This window comes from Engystomops pustulosus, chromosome 7 (assembly GCF_040894005.1).
Source record: "Engystomops pustulosus chromosome 7, aEngPut4.maternal, whole genome shotgun sequence".
NCBI classification, from domain to species: domain Eukaryota; kingdom Metazoa; phylum Chordata; class Amphibia; order Anura; family Leptodactylidae; genus Engystomops; species Engystomops pustulosus.
Window position 1 is genome coordinate 164,660,712 of NC_092417.1, and position 26,002 is coordinate 164,686,713.

The following is a 26,002-nucleotide window of genomic DNA, read 5'->3' on the forward strand; positions in this document are numbered from 1 at the left end:
ATATGGGATACAGTATATTACTAAGCTGGGAGGCTGTATATGGGATTCAGTATATTACTAAGCTGGGGGCTGTATATGGGATACAGTTTATTACTAAGCTGGGGGGCTGTATATGGGATACAGTATATTACTAAGCTGGGAGGCTGTATATGGGATTCAGTATATTACTAAGCTGGGGGCTGTATATGGGATACAGTATATTACTAAGCTGCAGGGGCTGTATATGGGATACAGTATATTACTAAGCTGGGGGCTGTATATGGGATACAGTATATTACTAAGCTGGGGGGCTGTATATGGGATACAGTATATTACTAAGCTGGGGGGCTGTATATGGGATACAGTATATTACTAAGCTGGGGGGCTGTATATGGGATACAGTATATTACTAAGCTGGGGGGCTGTATATGGGATACAGTATATTACTAAGCTGGGGGGCTGTATATGGGATACAGTATATTACTAAGCTGGGGGGCTGTATATGGGATACAGTATATTACTAAGCTGGGGGGCTGTATATGGGATACAGTATATTACTAAGCTGGGGGGCTGTATATGGGATACAGTATATTACTAAGCTGGGGGGCTGTATATGGGATACAGTATATTACTAAGCTGGGGGGTGTATATGGGATACAGTATATTACTAAGCTGGGGGGCTGTATATCGGGTACAGTATATTACTTAGCTGCAGGGGCTGTATATGGGATACAGTATATTACTAAGCTGGGAGGCTGTATATGGGATACAGTATATTACTAAGCTGGGAGGGGACTGTATATGTGGGGCAAGATTTTATCCCTATATAATGAAGGGATGTGTTATATGTGGGGTAGCGTGCGGTCAGTTGTGTTATGAGGGGTATATATTATTTAGGAGCGCAGTGTTGTTTTCCAGGTGACTTTATACTGTAAGTGACTGTGGTATTTTTAGGGACGCCGGGTGGAGATGCTGCACGGAGCTGAAGATATCCGGCTGTGAATTCACCTGTGATACGTCATGGATTGGAGAACCCGGAATAAAGTCCTCCTGATGGAAGAGATTGTCATCTATAAGGTACTAGATGCCACTAATGACTCTCAGATCCTGTAGTCAGTCACACAGGGGGTCATTTACTAAGGGCCCGATTCGCGTTTTCCCGACGTGTTACCCGAATATTTCCGATTTGCGCCGCTTGTACATGAATTGCCCCGGGTTTTTGGCGCACGCGATCAGATTGTGGCGCATCGGGGCCGGCATGCGCGCGACAGAAATCGGGGGGGCGTGGCCGAACGAAAACCCGACGTATTCGGAAAAACCGCCGCATTTAAAAACCGAAAATGTGTCGCTTGGGGAGCGCTCACCTTCACCTTCTATGGGATGGTGCATTCCGGGGCGTTAAGATTATTTTCGGCGCTGCAGCGCCACCTGGTGGACGGCGGAGGAACTACCTTCTTAAATCCCAGCCGGACCCGAATCCTGTGCAGAGAACGCGCCGCTGGATCGCGAATGGGCCGGGTAAGTAAATGTGCCCCACAGTGTCAGGGAGCTGTCTGTAGGGTTGTTACTTGTTAGTAAAGTTTAAGGATTTACTTAACAGGGAGTGGGGGGGGGGGGCAGCATTTTAATATTCGCCTCAGGCAGCAAATATGCTAGAATCGGCCCTGGCTGGAGACATCTCAGATGGGTTCAGTGCAGCTCAGTGGACTCTTCTCTAGATAAGAATAGGTGTTTAGGACATAGACGATCTAGGACGATTTGGGACACTAAACCATCTTAGCATAAGAACAAATGGGTTTTTAGTGACCCAAATGGCCATGACAGGTTTACTTTAACCATGGTGGTCCTGTGCAGGTGCTTAGGAGGTTCTAGTATCTACAGGAAGTCGGGAGATTCACCCATTACCTATGGATCAAAGCCACTTAAAAAGAACTCGCAACAACAACCCTACTGGTACATATAGGGGCAGATTTACTTACCCGGTTCCGTCGCGATCCCGCGGCGCGTTGTCCGACGAGGATTCGGGTTCCGCGCAATCCACTAACATCGTGTGTCCGAGTTCCTTCCTGTGTCGCTTCGGCGCTGAGGTCCGCCGGAGTTCACCTGCTTCTCCCCTGTGCATCTTGCGACACAAATCCTTTTTTAAATTCCGCGGTTTGTCCGAATCCGTCGGGTCGTCCGACGGCCACGCCCCCGATTTCTGTCGTGTGCAAGCCGGCGCCGATGCGCCAAAATCCCTGGGCAATTTGGCTCAAAATATCCGGGAAACCCGACGAAAGTGCGGCGTTCGGACCCTTAGTAAATGAGCCCCATAGTCTCACTATCCTCTCAGTCTATACATTACATGTACAGACCTTTCACGTCCATTACTTTCTGAGGACAAGATGTAATACTACATTTCCCCTATATAGATATAGGACGGAGTATCCTCAGGGATCACAGCTCATTAGAACATAGTGGCTATTACCCTTTAAGTAGATTTGGGTGGCTTGTATGGCTATGATAACAAATTGGTCCTAACGACTTCCTCATTTATTGACATAAATACGGGACACATTCATCTTCGAGATAATGTCCTGCCATCTCATGCTGGAGATTTCCCGTTTTTTACACTTTATCTTGGACATGATCAAAATATATAAAGTCAGCGACTATGACGCCTCATACAGATGTAAGAAGAGCGCTACGATGGCCGGACTCCAGATCTTCATTGTGTGGGCGTCTATCCTCACCCTCGTGTCCGGGTCCCACATGCAGGGTGGGACCGTGTCTTTCAGGGCAACTAAGCATAATGGAGGCGGATGGATGGTAGGACATGGTTTTTACCAAAAAAAAATATTTTTTACAGAATTTTAAAGGGCTAGTCAATGATTTTTTATTAATTGGTGGGAATCTGACAATCACAAGACCCAATCATTGAAGAGGTCTGAGGTCTGTGACCTCTTCTTGGCCAATGAGTGTTAATCCTAAAATGTTGTGGGTATAACAGGCATCAGACAGGTATGGGAATATAGGGGCAGATTTACTTACCCGGTCCATTCGCGATCCATCGGCGCGTTCTCTGCGGTGGATTCGAGTCTTCCGGCGATTCACTAAGGCAGTTCCGCTGACATCCACCAGGTGTCGCTGCTGCGCTGAAGTCTAACGAGGTCCACCGGAGTTCAGGATCCGTTGCTGGGTGCAGGTAAGCGCGTGTCCAGCGACACTTTTTTTAAAAAATGCAGCGGTTTTTCCGAATCCGTCGGGTTTTTGTTCGGCCACGCCCCCCCGATTTCCGTCATGCGCACGCCGGCGCCGATGCGCCACAATCCGATCACGTGCGCCAAAAACCCGGGGCAATACAGGGAAAATTGGTACCCTGTATTAGTTCTGGTTCAAGAGGAAGTTTATCGATAGGAGTTTGGGGAGTGTCGTACCCTCGCTAATCTGGTATTAATGACCTAGAAGGCATCAATATCTCTGATTGTTAAAGTAAAATGTAATGATGTTTCTAAACTGGACCATTTTTGTGGTGTGCATACCTACATATGGACATAGCCCACACATGGATGCTCCGTAGTAACTGCATCATTTTCACCCCGAACTTTCTAATTTACTGAAATTTGTATTGTCTCCAATAGTTTGATTGATTATAAAGGGGATTCCCAAGTTACTGATATAGATGATGTATTAATAAAATGAGTCATAAATATTAGATTGGTGGGGGCGCAGCAGAGGTGTAACTTGAAACTGTATGATCCTAGTGCCCCAAGCGATAATGTAGTATGTGTAGAACTGGGAGCACAACTGCAGTACCCGTGGCGGCCACTACAGGCTCTGTCCTTTCTAATCTATGGATAAGTCACCCCTTTAATATTTTCCAGGTTGATTTCAAATATAAATCTGCTTACATCAATGGATACAGTTATCTTTTTTACTGGGACTGTTTATTTGGGGACTGCGGTTATGAGGTGAATCATTGGATCGGACCTGTGGAAAATAGGACCATGTACCCGAGTCGCTGGTACCAGTATGAAGGTCATGTCACCAGACGTGTGCACAATGATAAACCCTTCCAACTCTGGTAAGATAGCAATCATTCAATAACAACGTAACGCTAGATAGGCAGGATAACAGCAAGTACAGTAGCATTCACAGCAAGCAGTTATATTCTGTTTCTATAAATGTGGAAGTTACATTGAATGGATCATAACTCAACTGCGCTGCTGGAGACTAGAAAGGCAGGAATACAATTACATTGGCAGACACAGTGGGGGAGATATCTGTCAGGGGGAGAGGGAGCCCCTGCTTCTGCGGCCTACATTAACGGGGGGAGCTGCTGCTGAGGGGTAGAATAACAGGCGGAGCTGCTGCTGAGGGGTAGAATAACAGGCGGAGCTGCTGCTGAGGGGTAGAATAACAGGCGGAGCTGCTGCTGAGGGGTAGAATAACAGGCGGAGCTGCTGCTGAGGGGTAGAATAACAGGCGGAGCTGCTGCTGAGGGGTAGAATAACAGGCGGAGCTGCTGCTGAGGGGTAGAATAACAGGCGGAGCTGCTGCTGAGGGGTAGAATAACAGGCGGAGCTGCTGCTGAGGGGTAGAATAACAGGCGGAGCTGCTGCTGAGGGGTAGAATAACAGGCGGAGCTGCTGCTGAGGGGTAGAATAACAGGCGGAGCTGCTGCTGAGGGGTAGAATAACAGGGGGATCTGCTGCTGAGGGGTAGAATAACAGGGGGATCTGCTGCTGAGGGGTAGAATAACAGGGGGAGCTGCTGCTGAGGGGTAGAATAACAGGGGGAGCTGCTGCTGAGGGGTAGAATAACAGGGGGAGCTGCTGCTGAGGGGTAGAATAACAGGGGAAGCTGCTGCTGAGGGGTAGAATAACAGGGGAAGCTGCTGCTGAGGGGTAGAATAACAGGGGAAGCTGCTGCTGAGGGGTAGAATAACAGGCGGAGCTGCTGCTGAGGGGTAGAATAACAGGCGGAGCTGCTGCTGAGGGGTAGAATAACAGGGGGAGCTGCTGCTGAGGGGTAGAATAACAGGGGGAGCTGCTGCTGAGGGGTAGAATAACAGGCGGAGCTGCTGCTGAGGGGTAGAATAACAGGCGGAGCTGCTGCTGAGGGGTAGAATAACAGGCGGAACTGCTGCTGAGGGGTAGAGTAATAGGCGGAGCTGCTGCTGAGGGGTAGAATAACAGGCGGAGCTGCTGCTGAGGGGTAGAATAACAGGCGGAGCTGCTGCTGAGGGGTAGAATAACAGGCGGAGCTGCTGCTGAGGGGTAGAATAATAGGCGGAGCTGCTGCTGAGGGGTAGAATAACAGGCGGAGCTGCTGCTGAGGGGTAGAATAACAGGCGGAGCTGCTGCTAAGGGGTAAAATAACAGGGGGAGCTGCTGCTGAGGGGTAGAATAACAGGGGGAGCTGCTGCTGAGGGGTAGAATAACGGGGAGCTGCTGCTGAGGGGTAGAATAACAGGGGAAGCTGCTGCTGAGGGGTAGAATAACAGGGGGAGCTGCTGCTGAGGGGTAGAATAACAGGCGGAGCTGCTGCTGAGGGGTAAAATAACAGGCGGAGCTGCTGCTAAGGGGTAGAATAACAGGGGGAGCTGCTGCTGAGGGGTAGAATAACGGGGAGCTGCTGCTGAGGGGTAGAATAACAGGGGAAGCTGCTGCTGAGGGGTAGAATAACAGGGGGAGCTGCTGCTGAGGGGTAGAATAACAGGCGGAGCTGCTGCTGAGGGGTAGAATAACAGGCGGAGCTGCTGCTAAGGGGTAGAATAACAGGGGGAGCTGCTGCTGAGGGGTAGAATAACGGGGAGCTGCTGCTGAGGGGTAGAATAACAGGGGAAGCTGCTGCTGAGGGGTAGAATAACAGGGGGAGCTGCTGCTGAGGGGTAGAATAACAGGCGGAGCTGCTGCTGAGGGGTAGAATAACAGGCGGAGCTGCTGCTAAGGGGTAGAATAACAGGCGGAGCTGCTGCTGAGGGGTAGAATAACAGGGGGAGATGCTCCTGAGGGGTAGAATAACAGGGGGAGCTGCTGCTGAGGGGTAGAATAACAGGGGAAGCTGCTGCTGAGGGGTAGAATAACAGGGGGAGCTTCTGGTGAGGGGTAGAATAACAGGGGAAGCTAGGGGGGGTACAATAATAGGGGGAGCTGCTACAGAGGGCAGAAAAACAGGGGGAGCTGCTGGGGTTCGGCACAGTAAAGGGGCAACAATGTGAGAGGGTGTGGGAGCTGCTGGTGGGACACAATGTGAGGGGGTTCTGCTGAAGGGCACAATAAGAGGGGCTACAGTGTGAGAGGAAGCTGGGGGGACACAATGTGAGGGTGTTCTGCTGAAGGGCACAATAAGAGGGGCTTCAGTATGAGAGGAAGCTGGGGGGACACAGTGGGAGGGGAATCTGGTGAAGGGCACAATAAGAGGGGCTACAGTGTGAGAGGAAGCTGGGGGACACAATGTGAGGGGGTTCTGCTGGGGAGCACAATAAGAGGGGCTACAGTGTGAGAGGAAGCTGAGGGGACACAATGTGAGGGGGTTCTGCTGGGGAGCACAATAAGAGGGGCTACAGTGTGAGAGGGACCTTAGGGGGGCACAATTTGAGGGGGAGATGGAGGGCAATAAGGGGGAAATAATACTGTGTACTGCAGGCGATGCATGGTGACATCATACGTGCGCCTGTGCCAGGTCATCTTCACGTCACCAGGCGTCGCCTACGTCACATCTGAGATCACACAGACTGCGCGCTAGCGGTTTGTGTCATAGATTAAGAGCAAAAGCTGTGATTTGTGAGAATGTGGATGAACACGCTTATAGATCTGACTTTCCTTTGAATACGTTTCCACCATATGCTCATTTATACTTTTTGTCTCAACAGGGAAGACAGTTGTTGTTGGGTCAACAATTATCATTACGAATCCGGGTGGATACTGACGGCCGCTGTGGATTTAGGAATCAGATCCGATACTCATCTGCCCAACAGCTCCCCTGTGACCACCATCATTCCAGTTCTAAGGTAAAGGTGCCCTCTCTCCGGATAACTTGAGTCTGTGACATCAGACTTCATATTTGTTTACTCTATTTGCATATAGCGATTCAGTTTATGTTTTAGATGTTTTGTTTTACCTGTTGAGCTGGGACATCCAGCTCCTCCTGATCTTTGTTAAAAAATTGTAAAAAAAAATGTTTCCCTGTGGAAACCAATAAAAAACCAAAAAAAAAAAACCTAAGTTAATTTACTCTTTTTAGGATGGGTTCACGTAAATTTTTCTATACATTGTAATGTTACATTCACACAACGTTGTACCGTGATATATGGCGCACGGTGCCGTATTCCGGGGAAAGATTGGACATGCTCTCTATCCTCTCTATCTCTATATATGGACGCAGCACTGTACTAATACTCTCATCCAGTATATTTATGAGAACATCACTGCATTACTACTAGTACGCTGCATTTATATGGGCACAGCACTGTACTACTACTCCAATTTTGTAAATATAAAGGCACAGCATTGCATTACTACTACTATCCTGCATTTCTATGGGCACAACACTGTACTCCTCCCATCCTGTATATATGGACACATCATTGCATTACTACTGGTACCCTTCATTTATATGGGCACAGCAATGCACTACTACTCCCATCCTCTCCCTATATATATATTTATATAATTATAGGCAAAGCATTGCACTACTACTCCCATGCTCTATATATATATGGGCACATCACGGTACTACTTCTCCCATCCTCTCTCTATATATATGGGCATAGCACTGCACTACTACTCCTATTTTCTATATATATCACTGAGAAGCTCAGTACTACTACTCCTATCCTGTATACATGGGCACAGCACAGTACTACTACTCCTATCCTGTATATATGAGCACAGCACAGTATTACTACTCCTATCCTGTATATATGGGCACAGCACAGTACTACTACTCCTATCCTGTATATATGAGCACAGCTCAGTACTACTACTCCTAACCTGTATATATGAGCACAGCTCAGTACTACTACTCCTATCCTGTATATATGGGCACAGCACAGTACTACTACTCCTATTTTGTATATATGGGCACAGCACAGTACTACTACTCCTATCCTGTATATATGGGCACAGCACAGTACTACTACTACTATCCAGTATATATGGGCACAGCACAGTACTACTACTCCTATACTGTATAAATGAGCATAGATAAGTACTATTACTCCTATCCTGTATATATGGGCACAGATCAGTACTACTACTCCTATCCTGTATATATGGGCACTGCACAGTACTACTACTCCTATCCTGTATATATGGGCACAGCACTGTACTATTACTCCTATCCTGTATATATGGGCACTGCACAGTACTACTACTCCTATCCTGTATATATGGGCACAGCACAGTACTACTACTCCTATTTTGTATATATGGGCACAGCACAGTACTACTACTCCTATCCTGTATATATGGGCACAGCACAGTACTACTACTACTATCCAGTATATATGGGCACAGCACAGTACTACTACTCCTATACTGTATAAATGAGCATAGATAAGTACTATTACTCCTATCCTGTATATATGGGCACAGCACTGTACTATTACTCCTATCCTGTATATATGGGCACAGCACAGTACTACTACTACTATCCAGTATATATGGGCACAGCACAGTACTACTACTCCTATACTGTATAAATGAGCATAGATAAGTACTATTACTCCTATCCTGTATATATGGGCACAGATCAGTACTACTACTCCTATCCTGTATATATGGGCACTGCACAGTACTACTACTCCTATCCTGTATATATGGGCACAGCACAGTACTACTACTCCTATCCTGTATATATGAGCACAGGACAGTACTACTACTCCTATCCTGTATATATGAGCACAGCTCAGTACTACTCCTCCTAACCTGTATATATGAGCACAGCTCAGTACTACTACTCCTATCCTGTATATATGGACACAGCTCAGTACTACTAATCCTATCCTGTATATATGAGCATAGCACAGTAATACTACTCCGATTCTGTATATTTCTGGGGACAGCACAGTACTACTACTATCATCCTGTATATATGGGCTGTAGGTACACAGCATGCACTATGAAGCTGGAGTAGTACATACTGGCTTCACTACACAGGCGCTGTAGGTACACAGCATGTACTATGAAGCTGGAGTAGTACACCCTGGTATCACTGCACAAGTGCTGAAGGTACGCACTATGTACTATGAAGCCGGAGTAGTACAGCCTGGTATCACTACACAAGCCCTGTAGGTACACAGCATGTACTAGTCCATGGCCTAGACTCGGATAGAGGCCTGCCTCTCTATTGCATGTGAAGAATAGAGTTTGTGGGGCATATTGCTAGCTTTTGCGATTATTTTCCCCAATCCGCCACCTTCACGCCAGTGGGGCGTGAAGGGGGGGGGCGCGGCCGGACGGGAGTGGGCCGGCGCGGGGCGTTACTGTCCCCGCGCCTGCGCACTCACTGCTGCCAGCGACTTTTCATACATGAAAAGTCGCCGGCTGCGGCTTTTTCTACGCCAGGCCCTGCCTGGCGTAGGTTAAACGCTGTGCTGCTGGCAGCCCGATACATCAAGAGGCAGATGCCTCTTGATGTATCGGGCTGCGAATTTGCAGCGGCGGGGTGATCATACGCTGGCGCCAGCGTATGATAAATATCCCCCTGTGAGCACCAGTATCTACCACTATATGGTCACTGGAAGGTGGAATACTTGTACTGTACACCTGGGTTGACCCAATGAGTCAGCTATGCTCCCCCTATGCTGAACCCCTAGCTATGCCTCTGCGCTGAGCGTATACCAGAAGCGTGATGTGAACACAGCCTTATACTAGTTTCTACATAAACTATTTTTGTAATGTTTTTCAGGATTCCTCAGAATTGTGAAACCACCATAAATTTATTAGGCTACGATCCTGACGGAGACCACGTGTCCTGCAGATTTGGATATTATGGATATCATTACGGCGAATGCGCAATGTGTAACTGGACCTTCCACTTGGATCATGTAAGATGAAACATTTGGTGAAGAACTTTCTAGCGGGAATCAAAGTAGTGTAAAAGTCTTGCGTTTTGTAGAAAACCCAAAACTAAGGATAAGGATTCCTGTTAATTAGCCAAGGGGGCGGTAACCTTTTATTCTAATCCAGAATGCATGAAGATAAAACAAAAAGAAAAAAAAGTTACCACCCCTTTGGCTAGTATCAATGAATTTACATATAAGCGTCTGGATGGTTTTAAAAAATAAATAATGGGGCAGATTGATTGTGTGTGGCCAGGAATTGGGGGGTTTTTTCCCTCCTGTCCCACGCCTGCTCCTGAACTCGTCTACAATTGCCTGACAGCGCAGCCACCCGCCGGATTTATAAATCCTGCATGCCGGCGATGGGGGGATGCTTACTTGCTCTACCGTATGATTATGGTCCCCCAAGGTACATTACAAAGCATTGTATCACTAAGGTGTATCATTTACCATTGTAGGTTATGACTGGTCCCAAGAAATCCTGGAAAACCCTGTGGGGTCCAAAACAGAGTCGGCAAAGATAAAACAAAGCACACTTACCCTGCTCTGTGTCAGGCTCAGTGGTAGTGGATCCTCTGTACCACTGCAGACGATGACGTAAGCCAACAACTAGGACCGGAGTCTAAGTGGCACTCGGTTATCACCAGAGCCCGCCGCAAATTGGGTTGGACTTGCTGCGACGTGGTACCACCAGGTCGTTCCACAGGCACAACTTTGTCCGCAGTGGCGGCCAAGGCGAAGTGCAGAATCATCAGGCAAACTCGTGGTCAGGGACAGGCAGGAGGTTGAGACAGGCAGTATGGAATCAGGGTCAGGGACGTAGTGGAAGGTCAGGACAGGGAGCACGGGATCGGAGTCAGGAACGGAATCAAGGTCACAACGGGAAATCACTATAAACGCAGTGGACATAAGAACAAGCTTTCTCAATGTCAACATTGCACAAAGATCCGGCAGGGAAGACAGGAAGGGGCTGAGAATTTATCAGAATTGGCAGCCGGCCAGTGCCAATTTTCGGCTCGCTGGCCCTTTAAATCTCTGGAAGCCGCCATGCGCACCCTAGGAGGCGTGGACGCGTGTGCCGGACTGCTGGAGCCAGCATTGGAACGAGGAGAGGTAAACACCGTGGCGGGGTGTCCAGTGACACATCTAGGTGCAAGGATGCGCCTGCGACCCGGGTCGTGGATGAGGTTACATGTCCCCCGTAGGTCCAACTTGTTGAAAAACTTGCCACCACGTAGACGATCAAACAGTTCCCTGATCAGAGGTAGTGGGAAGCGTTTTTTCACCGTGGCCTTATTGAGTAATCAATGCACGGACGGAGAGAAACATCCTTCTTGGCCACAAAGAAGAATCCCACACCGGCAGGGGACGAAGACTCCTGTTTGTCCCTGACTATGATTCTGCCTAATGTATGTGTACCTCGCCTTGGCTGCCACCGCAGACCAGCCGTATCCAACCTGCTTTGCGGTGGGCTCTGGTTAAAACCGGGTGCCACTTAGATTCCGGTCCCAGGTGTCGGCTTACGCCATCGTCCGCTGTGTTCCAGTGGGTGAGTTAACCAATCGTGACCGGTCCATTAAAGGGGCTGGCCACTTTACCGCATGTTTTTTGTAATGTTTGTAAGTGGGGGGGGGGGGGGGGGGCAGGATATTAGGTAATTTACCAATATGCATCTTTTAATAGTTTTGCTCTGCTTTCTTGTTATATAAAGTGAGGTCTCCTGTCTTTTACCTCATCACTTACTTCATAGCGCCAGAATTTTTCCATGTGATTGCTTACTGATCGCATGTGTTTCATTGGGCCGATGCCTTCCCAGTACACAAGTCTTGCGTTTCTAAACACTGCGCTAGTGGTCTGCGTGTCCGCAAAAATGAATGTGATTACCTTTGTAAAATTCAGTTTTTAAGGAAAGCAATCATTGTAAATCACATAAAGGAGGTGTGGCCAAGGGCGTGGTTAATTTCCCTCTTTTTAGTTTTGAAAAGTTGGGAGGTATGCTAATCTGATGCTCATACTAGTATAAGACTTGTATGTAATCTTCATTCTAGAGACAATGCTCCGTACGCTATCCTGGACGGTACAACATTGGATCCTATGTGATGGAACTGATCCTTGAAGACTTTCCAAGGGACTACATGTACCTCTCATACAATGATGGCACAAAAACGTACAAAACCCCTCGCAAGAGTAGTGAACTGCCAAAGGATTCCCAAAATGTTTTCTGGTACGGCACCACAGTATCAGAAAAGGGTGAGAGATCTGAAGGATCAGGTTCAGAATTCATCACAAGTATTGCCACAGAAGAGTATACCCCGGAAGGCTCTGGAGATGCCTCTCCGTACCCTCAGGATTCCCTGAGCCGAATTTCTCTACAGTTTATAGTAGAAGGTAAGAATAATGGATGGGTTCTGTGTAGAGATGAGCGAACATACTCGTCCGAGCTTGATGCTCGTTCGAGCATTAGCGTACTCGAAACTGCTCGTTACTCGGACGAATACTTCGCCCGCTCGAGAAAATGGCATCTCCCGCCGTTTTGCTTTTTGGCGGCCAGAAACAGAGCCAATCACAAGCCAGGAGACTCTGCACTCCACCCAGCATGACGTGGTACCCTTACACGTCGATAGCAGTGGTTGGCTGGCCAGATCAGGTGACCCTGGGATAGACTAGCCGCTGCCCGCGCTGCTCGGATCATTCTGTGTCTGGATGCCGCTAGGGAGAGAGCTGCTGCTGGTCAGGGAAAGCGTTAGGCTGTTCTATTAGAATAGTGTTAGGCAGGAGTGATTCTACAAGAACCCAACAGCCCTTCTTAGGGCTACAATAACGTTATACATTTTTTTTATTTGCAGCTAGTACCATATTGTGAGGAATTTGCAGGGGGACTTGGGACCGTTGTGTTTAGCTCTTAGTGACACACATATCCACCTCAAACACCAAAGTGGGACAATTTATTAGGGGTTTGAGTAGAATTAGGCAGAGTCTGCTGATTTATTTTTTTTTTTTAGCTGTATTTCATTTTATAGCTCAAACTCATCTTGCAAAGCAGTGTGGACTGCCCAAATAAAATTAAAACCATAAACCACCGGGAGCACGGGCCCCTTTAACCTTAAACCAATATCCGCCGATAAATAAACACACAGAGACTTGTATTAAAGTTAAACATATGTGGGTTGACATGAGGGTCGGCCACAGCTTTATATATTAATGTAATAAACATCTCGATTTTTTTTATATTATTTTTTTGTATTATTTAAAACATAAATTGAACAGGTAACAAATTTAAATAACAAACAAAGAGCAACAAAACCCCTCCCACCTGTATGCCTGCCAGCCAATGGGCATGTAGGCCAAATAACCCAACTAACCGCCAGCTGTGACAAAAGCAACGCCGAAAGTACCTGAAACAAAGGGAGGGCGGGTGGGAAACGCAATCCGGAAAGAGGGTGAGTGACGTCTGCAGCCCCTATTTAAGCTATGCTCACTTCCTGTACCACCCATGACACAAGCCCGCCCCTAGTCACGTAGCCCCCACCTCCCTGGCATACGCAGGGAGACAGAAAGGAAAGGGAAAAACCACTTCAGTTAAAGAGGGCCTATTCCTGTACATAGAACCCCGCTAACTAAGACCCCTTTGTGCAGTCATTAGCCCAACGGCTATATGCCTCCGGGCTTGCAACTATTGTAGGCCTACAATAGCGTTATATTTTCCTTTTTTTTATTTGCTTGTGGCTGGGCTTGCTGGCACTAGTAGTGCAGCTAGTACCATATTGTGAGGAATTTGCAGGGGGACTTGCTACCGTTGTGTTTAGCTCTTAGTGACACACATATCCACCTCAAACACCAAAGTGGGAAAATTTATTAGGGGTTTGAGTAGAATTAGGCAGAGTCTGCTGATTTATTTTTAGCTGTATTTCATTTTATAGCTCAAACTCATCTTGCAAAGCAGTGTGCTCTCATTGTAGGCTACAAAATAGCCATAGGAGAACCCCAACGGCTTACTTAGGCCTACAATAGCGTTATATTTTCCTTTTTTTTGTTTGCTTGTGGCTGGGCTTGCTGGCACTAGAAGTGCAGCTAGAACCATACTGTGAGGAATTTGCTGGGAGACCTGCGTCCGTTGTGTGTTAGCTCTTAGTGACACGCATATCCACCTCCAACACCGAAGTGGGACAATTTATTAGGGGTTTGATTTCAATTAGGCACAGTCTGCCATTTACTTTTTATTTTACGTTTATTTTTTCATAACTCAGCGTCATCTCATCAGTGTGCTTTCATAGTTGGCTAGAAAATAGCCAAAGGAGAATCCAAACGGCTTACTTACGCCTACAATAGCGTTATATATATTTTATTTCTGGTTGATCTGCTGGTGGCTGTCCTTGCTGCAGTGCATCTACTAGCCAATTGTGAGGAATTTGCAGTGAGACTTGCGACCGTTGTGTTTAGCGCTTAGTGACGCACATATCCATCGCAAAGACCGAAGTGGGACAATTTATTAGGGGTTGGATTGAAATTAGGCACAGTCTGCCATTTCCTTTTTATTTTACGTTTATTTTTTCATAACTCAGCGTCATCTCATCTGGCATAGCAGTGTGCTTTCATAGTTGGCTAGAAAATAGCCATAGCAATAGGATAGCATCGTTTGGTTTTAAAAACTAAAAAACACAAAAAAACACAAAAAAACACAAAAAAAAAGTAAAAAAAAAATTAAAGTTATAACTTTCATTTTCAAAATGTTTAACCCGAGGGCTAGGGGTAGAGGAAGAGGGCGGGGACGTGGGCGTCCAACTACTGCAGGGGTCAGAGGCCGTGGTCCTGGGCGGGGTGAGACACGGTCCTGGGCAGGGGAACGCCGCAGAGCTACACTCCCTAGGTTCATGTCTGAAGTTACTGGGACTCGTGGTAGAGCACTGTTGAGGCCAGAACAGTGCGAACAGGTGATGTCGTGGATTGCCGACAATGCTTCGAGCAATTTGTCCACCAGTCAGTCTTCCACGCAGTCCACCCATGTCACCGAAATCGGCACTCCTCCAGCTCCTGCACCTCAGCCTCCTCCCCCCCAGTCTGCCCCCTCCCAGGAAAATTTGGCATTTGAACCGGCATACTCTGAGGAACTGTTTTCTGGACCCTTCCCACAGTCACAAACCACTTGTCCGGTTGCTGCTGAGCTCTTTTCGGATGCCCAGGTTTTACACCGGTCGCAGTCTGTGGGTGATGATGACCTTCTTGACGTAGTGGAAGAAGTGTGTAAAGAGGTGTCCGACGATTGTCAGAGACACGGTTGTCAGACAGTGGTGAAGTTGTTGTCAGGGCAGGAAGTCCGAGGGGGGAGCAGACTGAGGGATCGGAGGATGATGAGGTGACAGACCCAAGCTGGGTTGAGAGGCCGGGTGAACACAGTGCTTCTGAGACGGAGGAGAGTCCTCGACCAGAACAGGTTGGAAGAGGCAGTGGTGGGGCCAGACGGAGAGGCAGGGCCAGAGCTGGTGCATCAGCGCCAAATGTTGCCCGTAGTCAAGCTCCCGTGGCGAGGGCTAGATTTTCAGAAGTCTGGAGGTTCTTTAAGGAAACACCGGATGACCGACGGACTGTGGTGTGCAACCTTTGCCAAACCAGGATCAGCAGGGGTTCCACCACTACTAGCTTAACTACCACCAGTATGCGCAGGCATATGAATGCTAAACACCCCACTCAGTGGCACCAAGCCCGTTCACCTCCGGCCGTGCACACCACTGCTCCTTCCCCTGTGTCAGCTGATAGTCAGCCCCCTGCCCAGGACCCTGGCCCAAAAACCCCATCGTCGCCTCCACGATCCTCCACAGCATCCACCAGCGTTCAGCTCTCCATACCCCCGACACTGGAGCGGAAAAGGAAATATAGTGCAACCCACCCGCACGCCCAAGCCCTCAATGTCCACATCTCCAGATTGCTTAGCCTGGAGATGCTGCCCTATAGGCTAGTAGAGACCGAGGCCTTTCGCAACCTCATGGCGGCGGCCGCCCCTCGGTATTTGGTCCCCAGCCGCCACTACTTTTCCCGATGTGCCGTCCCAGCCCTGCACCAGCACGTGTCAGAGAACATCATCCGTGCCCTGACCAACGCCGTTTCTGACAAGGTCCACCTGACCACGGACACGTGGACGAGTGCTGCCGGGCAGGGCCACTATATATCGCTGACGGCACATTGGGTTAACTTGGTGGAGGCTGGGACCGAGTCTGACCCTGGGGCTGGTCATATACTGCCGACGCCAAGGATTGCGGGGCCTACCTCGGTCCAGGTCTTTCAGGCCTACTATGCCTCCTCCCACCCCTCCTCCACCTCCTCCTCCTCCTCCGAATTACCATCCGTGGGCATGGCGCCATCAGTCGGTAGCTCTAGGCACAGCAGCAGTGCCATCGCTAAGCGACAGCAGGCGGTGCTCAAACTGCTGAGCCTAGGCGATAAAAGGCACACCGCCCAAGAGCTATTACAGGGCATTCCACATCAAACTTGTTAACTTTGTCGCCACCCTGCTGTGTAATCCACAAAATTTACTGGCAAACTTTTATCATTTACCAATATTATTTCAGCGCTTCTTGCGCATCTGTTTACATTCCCCTCACCCGGCATATCCCAAACTTATAAGAACGCTACTACACTTGATCTTATACAAAAGGTTCTTAGAAGTGCTGTTTGGGGAGTAGCCTAGAGACAGGGGCTTGGATTGGCGAAAGCTCGCCTGGCTGCGGAGCACCAGCTCCATCTCAAGATCCAACTAACATAGTTTTAACTGCAGCACCTTTAATTTACTACTAGTTCACTGCCTCCATACATGGTCCCCTTATCAAACGAGCTGTGTCAGGCAGAATTTTCAGGTGTTTCACCAGATACATAGTGGAACGCGGCCCATCTGTCGCCGCCATGCTGGAGACCTGAAGTTGCAATCATAGCAGCGCAATATGGATGCCCCATACTGTCGCTCTTAATCATGGAACCATTTCCGTAAAAACAATTAAAAATAGAACCACTATGCTATTCCATTATTCCTAGGTGAAATATTCAAACGACCCCGCCTGCTTTGAAAATTATAATTTTTTCAAAGTAAACGCTTCTGGCCCCCAGGCCCATTTTGGGTGGGGAGGAGCCCAGAGACAGGGGCTTGGACAGGCGAAAGCTCGCCTGGCAGCGGACCGCCAGCTCCATCCCAAGATTAGGCAGCCTCAGAGGCATCCATGCATGCTGCCCCTGCTGTTTCCCGTCCATTTCGCCTCCACAGCGTCCACCAATGTCTCCATGCGCAACTTTCAACTGTCTATACCCCAGACGCTGGAGCACGAGAGGATATGCAGCACATCATCCCCTTATCAAACGAGCTGTGTCAGGCAGAATTTTCAGGTGTTTCACCAGATACATAGTGGAACTCGGCGCGTCTGTCGCCGCCATGCTGGAGACCTGCAGTTGCAATCATAGAAGCGCAATATGGATGACCCATACTGTCGCTCTTAATCATGGAAGTCGTCTCCATGGCTGCCTCCAAATGTCGTCCCCTTATCAAACGAGCTGTGTCAGGCTCATTTTTCGGGTGTTTCACCAGATACGTTATGGAACTTGGTCACTATGTCGCCACCATGCTGTGTTATCGACTAAATATACCGTCAACCTTTTGTTCACAGAGGAAATAATTTCAGCGCTTCTTGCTCACCTCTTTTGGTTCCTCTATGCCACCCATTGGTTTGAAGCCTGAGTCCATTTAGGGTATGTCGCCATGACACTCTCTAGCCTGCTGCCGCTGCCTCTGCATGCCGTCCCCTATAGTGTCAGGGTCAATTATTGGATGTTTTACATGCTATCTAGCTTCATTCTGTCACTCTGTCATGGCCATGCTGTTGCCCATAATTTTGGCATAATGGTGCGATTAAGCAGCCTCAGAGGCATTCATGCATGCTGCCCCTGCTGTTTCCTGTCCATTTCCGTGGTGTTTCCATCCTTTTCTGAGGTTTCCAGGTGTTTGGCCAAGCTTCCCTGTGCAGAGCCTTGGTCCCCTTGAAAAATGCTCGAGTCTCCCATTGACTTCAATGGGGCTCGTTATTCGAGACGAGCACTCGAGCATCGGGAAAAGTTCGTCTCGAATAACGAGTACCCGAGCATTTTAGCGCTCGCTCATCTCTAGTTCTGTGTTATGGGGTTATTATACACCCTAATAAATTTCTATGGGACTACACATTGATGCAACACCCCTGCCAACGTATAGCCAAGGGAGTAGTTGCGAATAATGCCCTCAACCTGTCAGGATCCATCTAGTGAGTCTTATCGATTCACCCAAGGGATAATGCAGGGAGATCCCAGGTCATTTGCAGCTGTAGTCTCTGCCTGGACAGGCAATAGTTAAGTGGGTGTAAGATGTTATCGAATTATGTGGCTGTATTGTAAACTGGAGTGTGATTGGAGAAGTGCTACCACCTGACCAGGGGGAGTATAAAACCCATGTGCAGGGGGAGCACAGGCCTCTTTGCCACCAGTTCTGCTCTCATGCTCTTAGCACATGGTCTTCAGTGCTACCACAAAAACCAACCCCAGGACCAGAGTCAGGAGACTCTAATCCAGAGCTGCAGCTTCCACAGTTTGGACACAGCTCCATCTCCATCATCCCACCCTGCATCTACTACCAGGCTGGTGCACTATTCCTGAGGACCACTCTCCATGACCACTCCAGTACCAAAAACAGAATCTGCTGTTAGACCGTTTAGGCCCGTTGCCTGCTACCCGTGAGTTGATTTGCACAACGTTGCCTCTGTCTGATCCCTGGATACGGCTGTTACCCCCACGGGCTTCCCCATCCATCACCCAGGGACTCCTACTGCAGACATTAAGGGGTTTCCCCAGGGAGATTCAGTACATCAGCCTCTCTCTCCTTATTTCTTGCACACACCACCTGCTGGGGACAGGCTGTAGGCCCGTCCTCCGGTCTCCATACCAAGCACTGTGACACTAGCGTGCCTAGGCTGCAACCGCCAGCAACTCCGGTATTCTGGGCCCTGGGCCCCAAGAAAAGGCTAGGCCCCGATGGGGGGGTGTTGCATTGGCATCTTAGGGGTGTTCTCTACTAGAAGCGTTTCTTTTAGGGGAAAGTACTATTGGGAGCACCTTATAGTGGAATATAACTGTCTTAGGCTACATTTACACGAACGTATGCCCACCATGATCCCTCCCTCCTCTATAGAAATGCATGGCGTACGGGCCGCACACATGGGAAAAGATAGGACATGTCCTTTTTCCCCTGTACGGAGCGACATGGTGCCGCACATGAGTGGCACTGTATCGCTCCATGCGGCCATTGCCGCCTATGGTGGACGTATGTATGGCCGCAAGATTGCGGCCATACGTACATCCCCCATACGGTTGTGTGTATGCAACCTTAGGAGGATCCCTAAAATAGATCTTTAGGGACTTTCGTTCCAAAGGGAGAGTTTTAAAGAAGACCTGTCACCAGAATTTTATCAGACTGGTTAACAATGCCTGCTGATAAATGGTTACAAGTCCTCCCCAAATCAGCTACAATTAGCTGCCAGTGAGGCTCTGTACCTTAACCCCTAGGGGACTCAGCCTATTTTGGCCTAAAGGACGCGGCCCCATTTTTCAAATCTGGCCTGTGTCACTATAAGTGGTTATAGCGTGGGAACGCTATGAGATATCCAGGGGATTTTGAGATTGTTTTCTCGTGACACATTGTACTTCAAATTAGTTTAAAAATTTGGATGAAATCTTTTGCGTTTAGTTATGAAAAAAATCAAAATTTGGCAAAAATTTTGAAAAATTCTTTATTTTCAACGTTCTAAATTCTCTACTTTTGATGCAGATAGTCATAGCACCCAAATAAATTCATAACTTACATTTCCCAAATGTCTGCTTTATGTTGGCATGGTTTTTTAAGATTACACATATTTTACTAGAATGTTCTGAGGCTCAGAATTTAGGTATCATTTTTCACATTTTTTGTAAAATCGCCAAAACCCATACTTAGATGGACCTGCTCAACTTCTAATTGACACTGAGAGGCCTAAATAATAGCGAGACTCATAAATTACCCCATTGTGGAAACTACACCCCTCAACGTATGAAAAACTACTTTTAAGAAGTTTGTTAACCCTTTACGTGTTTTATAGGGGTTAAAACAAAACGGAGGTGGAGTCTGCAAATTGTAATATTTTTTCACAATACACTCATTTTGGGTGAAAAATTAAACATTTAAAATGGATTAAATGAAAAAAGGCTCCACAAAGTTTGATACCCAATTTCTCCCGAGTACACGGATACCCCATATGTGCTGGTAACCTGCTGTATGGGCGCACGGCCGGGCATAGAAGGGAAGATGGCGCCATCCAGATCAGATTTGCTATGTCACATTGTACAGGCTATAATTTTTTTCTTTTTTTTATTGAGGATCTATAGGGGCTTATTTCTTTTGCCACATGAGATGCACTTTTCTAATACATAATTTTGGGGCATCTATAGCTAATTGGTGAGATTTAATTAACTCTTTGTTGGTGGAGGAAATGAAAATCATCAATTTTTAGGAAAATTTTTATGTGTTTTTTTTTTTGGCCGTTAACCATACCATAAAAATAGTATATTATTTTTATTCTATGGGTCGCCACGATTATGAAAATACTTCATTTATATATATTTTTAATTTTTTACCATTTTTACTGAATAAAAAGTAATTTGGCAAAATTGTTGTTAATTTTAGCATCACCGTCTTTCATATGTATAACTTTTTTATTTTTCACCTCACAAATCTGTTTAAGGGCTTATTTTATGCGAGAATGATTGCTCTTTTTAGTGGTCTTATTTTAGATTGCGTAACTTTTTAAAATCACTTTTTTTAGAGCATTTTTAAAGGGCATTAATAAAAAATCATCTTTTTCAGAGAGAGTTTTTTAGGTTGTTTTTTACGGGGTTCACTTTGCGGATCTAATAACGATTCTGTTTTATTATGCAGATTGTTACGGACGCAGGGATACCAAATATGTGGGGGTTTTGTGTATTTTATTCAATTGTACTGAATAAAAACTAATTTGGAGAAAATCTTATTCATTTTAGCATCACCATCTTTTTATATGCATAACTTTTTTCTTTTTTGGCTGACAAATCTTGTTAGGGGCTTATTTTTTGCGAGAACAGTTGTTCTTTTTAGTGGGCTTATTTTAGAGTGCATAAAATTTTTTAAATCACTTTTTAGAGCATTTTTTATAGGGTGTTAATTAAAAATTATCTTTTTTCGGAACGTTTTTTGCGTTTTTTTCCTCCGGCGTTTACCGTGCGGGTCCAGTAACAATTCTGTTTTATTATGCAGATTGTTACGGATGCGGCAATACCAAATATGCAGGGTTTTTTTGTGCTCAGACAGTTTGCAGTCAGACCCGGAAGGGGTCTGGCTGCCATGGAGACCGGGCAGCTCCGGGGCACATGCCAGTCCTCGGAGCTGCCCGGAAGAGGATCGGATCCCCCGGTAAGCGGCACGGGGGATCCGATCCACAGCAGGAACACCCTTACACGCCGCGGTCAAGCATGACCGCGGCGTGTAAGGGGTTAACACCCGCGATCGGAGTCGGCTCCGATCGCGGGTGTTACAGCGCGGTGTCAGCTGTGATAGACAGCTGACAGCCGCTGCTTCTGGTACCGGCTCCGTTCGTGAGCCGGTCCCAGAAGCTGGACGTTATACTACGTCCCGGTGCGCTAAGCATCTAGCCCCGGGGGCGTAGTATAACGTCGTGGTGCGCCTAGGGGTTAAAGGACACCTGTCATCAGGTCTGTGTCACTATTTCTGTCACTACTATCTGTTGGAGCAGCTCACAAGGATCCCATCCCAGCCTTTATCTAGTTATTTCATACATTAATCATTATAAAATCATCTTTTCTTTATTATGTAAATGAGGCTGGTCACATGGTCAGAGGCAGTGATGTCACCGCTGTTACCCCTCCCCTCTCCTCCCCCTGCTCATGTCTGTGTGTAACGTATAGTAAAGCATGGCTAGTGTGTGTGCTGCATCTGCTGACATGCTGCATCCTCCTAATACACAGAGACACAGACATCAACTACACAAGTACCTGACATGTTCTGCTGTAACATGGCTGCCTGGAGCTGCTGTATCTCTCCTATACACACACACAGGCTGCAGGGGGCGTGGCCACCAGCACCAGGAAGCACATCATTATACAGCCTCACATCATTATACAGGCTGTCAGTCAAGCACTGGGGGTGTGGCTGTGCCTACCACTCATGAATAAGGTGGACAGCTTGAATATGCTAATGACTCATTGGACATTTCACAGGTCATTTGCATACAGCTTTAGGACCTCATTGCTTAGGTTTACAGGCATGTAGAGGGACAATGAAGGGATAGAGGCAATGCTCTCTAATGGCAGTTTATGAAAATATATTTAGTTATAGGGGGGTTATTTTGCATGACGGGTTCTCTTTAATTATAGCTGTTTTTCTAATATGAAAATTTGTTTTTATGACTCATGTCTGCTGGCTTTGACTCTTCTCTCTCCTGGGCTGCCAGTGAACCACGCCCCCTTATTTTGACTGAGCTTTGCCTTGTGTTACATTCATGTCATGTGACCAGAGTGACATCATCTCAGGTCCTTTAGCCTCCAAATATTAGCAAACTCTACCCGTACTGTATGTATTTGATGACATGAAATCACAGCAGCCTCCATGGAGGATGGAGAGCAGTATAAGCCCATGAAGGCTGCTGTGATTTCATTTCATCAGATACATACATGGTGTACATTTTGCAAATGTAAAGGGTACAGGACCTTTGATGACATCACTCTGGTCACATGACATGAACTGCTGAATAGTAAGGAGGTATAAGGCACGGGGGGGGGGGGGGATTAGATAGTAGAGGCCCCGTCTGATAAGAGGTGTCAGTAAACCTGATTTTTGGGGATGTAAAGGAAACAATTTGTAGCTAAGAGAAGGGTGTCAGTTAGTTATTAGGGCTCTATGGGAACCTGTCACTAGCTGTATATGTGCAAATGTGGTGACAGGTTCCCTTTAAATGTGATGTGTCACAAAATGACACCTATTGACCTAACAATGAATAGATGATAAGTGGCAGATCACTGGGAGCCCAGTACGGACTCACATTTTAGTGGAGTGCCCCATATGTATTTTAGACCTGCACTCAGGGCCGGCTCCAGGTTTTAGTGGGCCCCTGGGCGGCAGAGCCTTAGTGGGCCCCTCCGTGGGCCGCCCTCCAGTGGCCATACTTCCCCCCCCTCCCCACACACTGACCACCCCCCCTCCCCTGCGGACACACTGACCACCCCCCCTCCCCTGCGGACACACTGACCACCCCCCCCCCTCCCCTGCGGACACACTGACTCCCCCAACCTCCCCCTGCGGACAAACTGACCCCCTCACCCCCCCCCCCCCCTGCGGACACACTGAACCCCCCCTCCCCCCGCAGACACACTGATCCCCCCGCTGACACACTGACCCCCCTTCTCCCCCTGTATACACAGTGACCCCATCCCTCCCCCCGCGGACACACTGACCCCCCCTCTCCCCCTGTATACACACTAACCCCATCCCTCCCCCCGCGGACACACTGACCCCCCCTCCCCCTCTATACACACTGACCCCCCCTCTCCCCCTGTATACACACTGACCCCATCCCTCCCCCATCCCCCTGCGGACACACTGAAACCCCCCCTCCGGGAAAGAAGTATTTTACCTTTCCTGGTTCCCCCGGCGCAGCACCTGCAGCTGTCTTCGGCCTGGGCCTCCCGTACGCGCCGGCTCTGAAGCCGGCACACGTGATCCGATGACGTCATCATGTGCGCCGGCTTCAGAGCAGTCGCATACCCTGCGGAGCGCTGCATCGTGGGAACCGGGACAGGTGAGTTTTAGATTCTGCCTCTATGCTGCGCTCCCGACCTGCGCAGCATAGAGGCAGAAAAATGATCGATCCGGATGGTGATCAATTGTACCAGTGTCTCATAGAGACACTGGTACAATTGATCCGGGGGCCCGAGTGGGCCCCTCCAGTACCCCGGGGCCCCGGCACTTGCCGGGTTGGCCGGGTGCTGGCGCCGGGCCTGCCTGCACTATATTCAATTCTTAGGACTTCCAGTAAGTACCATAGAAGTAAATGGATTTAGGTTTACTTTAGTCGCCTATTATGACAGCTGGGGGTCTTGGGTGTCAAGACCTATAGGGGCACATTTACTAAGGGTCCTATGATATATGTGGAGGTACAGTGTGGTCAGTTGTGGTGTGAGGGGTATATATGATATATGTGGGAGCACAGTGTGGTCAGTTGTGGTGTGAGGGATATATATAATATATGTGGGGGCACAGTGTGGACAGTTGTGGTGTGAGGGATATATATGATATATATGGGGGTACAGTGTGGTCTGTTGTGGTGTGAGGGGTATATATGATATATGTGGGGGCACAGTGTGAACAGTTGTGTGAGGGGTATATATGATATTTGTGGGGGCACAATGTGGACAGTTGTGGGAAGGGTATATATGATATATGTGGGGGCACAGTGTGGTCAGTTGTGGTGTGAGGGTATATATGATATATGTGGGGGCACAGTGTGGACAGTTGTGGTGCGAGGGGTATATATGATATATGTGGGGGGCACAGTGTGGTCAGTTGTGGTCAAAGGTATATATGATATATGTGGGGGCACAGTGTGAACAGTTGTGTGAGGGGTATATATGATATTTGTGGGGGCACAATGTGGACAGTTGTGGTGGGAGGGGTATATATGATATATGTGGGGGCACAGTGTGGTCAGTTGTGGTGAAAGGTATATATGATATATGTGGGGGCACAGTGTGGTCAGTTGTGGTGTGAGGGATATATATGATATATGTGGGGGCGCAGTGTGGTCAGTTGTGGTGTGAGGAGTATATATGATATATGTGGGGGCGCAGTGTGGTCAGTTGTGGTGTCTTTTCTTCATTTTCAGTATTGTGATATTTTCTTTATGCTGTGGTAATGCTGTAGTTCACGGTGTGGAGGGGATCATTTGGGCATTATGGTCATATTATATGGTAACACTATGGTGGTATCATTATTATTTAGTTGGTCATGTGCCAAAATTGGAATTGGTGTGCTAAGACCATGAATTTATAAACCTATCCAAAACTAAAGATACCATCTCTAGCGCTGGGGCTGATGTTTTGAACAGTATAAGATGTGGTATCTTTTTACATATATTGTTGTGGGAGGGCTGCTGAGTTGGGGGGGGGGGGGGGGCAATCCTAAGTAAGGTGCTCCGTACCGCTGGGACCATTAATCTGGCCCTGCTTGAAGTAATTAATAAACCAGCCAAACAACATAGTAGAACATTAGTTTACATAGACACATAATAAATACATCTATGATCTATGTCTAGTGTAGCTGGTTCAGAAACCTTAAAGGAAATCTACCATCAGATTTATTTGTGGTACGTGATTAGTACTCACCTCCCCTTCCCACCCCCTGTGCTGGAATATTATTTTCTTCTTACCTGGAACTACTGCATTTGTAAGAAATTCTCTTTTGTATGATATTCAAATTAGGCAGATGGGCTCTGCAGAGCCCCTCTCGGCACTGCCAGGATTTCATTAGTTCTTGCACCGGGCCTGTAGAGTTTGTCACTGGCTTTCTTGCAAGCTCTGTAGTCGGGACAACATATGACCCGGACCATGAATAAATTAAATCCTGGCGAAACCGAGATGGGCTCTCCAGAGCCCATCTGCCTAATTTGAATATCATACAAAAGAGACTTTCTCAAACATGCTGTCATTCCATGTAAGAAGAAAATAAAATTCCAGCACAGGGGGATGGGAAGGGGAGGTGAGTAATAATCATCTACCATGAGTAAATCTGATGGTAGATGTCCTTTAAAAACAAACATGTTCCCTTTAAAAAGAAACTCCCCCCCCCCCCCCCATCATTAAATGTCAATTCCTGTTATTTATTCACTTTTTGGC

At 47.6% G+C, this 26,002-nt stretch overlaps 1 protein-coding gene across 1 annotated transcript in view; it reads left to right on the forward strand.

Annotated features, from left to right (window-relative positions):
- The first annotated feature begins 2,550 nt into the window (after positions 1 to 2,550).
- Positions 2,551 to 26,002, forward strand: part of LOC140070266 (uncharacterized) — a 41,002-nt gene continuing 17,550 nt past the window's right edge. The window contains exons 1-5 of the mRNA XM_072116618.1: positions 2,551 to 2,787; positions 3,843 to 4,042; positions 6,836 to 6,973; positions 9,874 to 10,012; positions 12,076 to 12,415. Coding sequence (XP_071972719.1) covers positions 2,551 to 2,787; positions 3,843 to 4,042; positions 6,836 to 6,973; positions 9,874 to 10,012; positions 12,076 to 12,415 — 1,054 coding nt within the window. The remainder of the gene's footprint in view (positions 2,788 to 3,842; positions 4,043 to 6,835; positions 6,974 to 9,873; positions 10,013 to 12,075; positions 12,416 to 26,002) is intronic.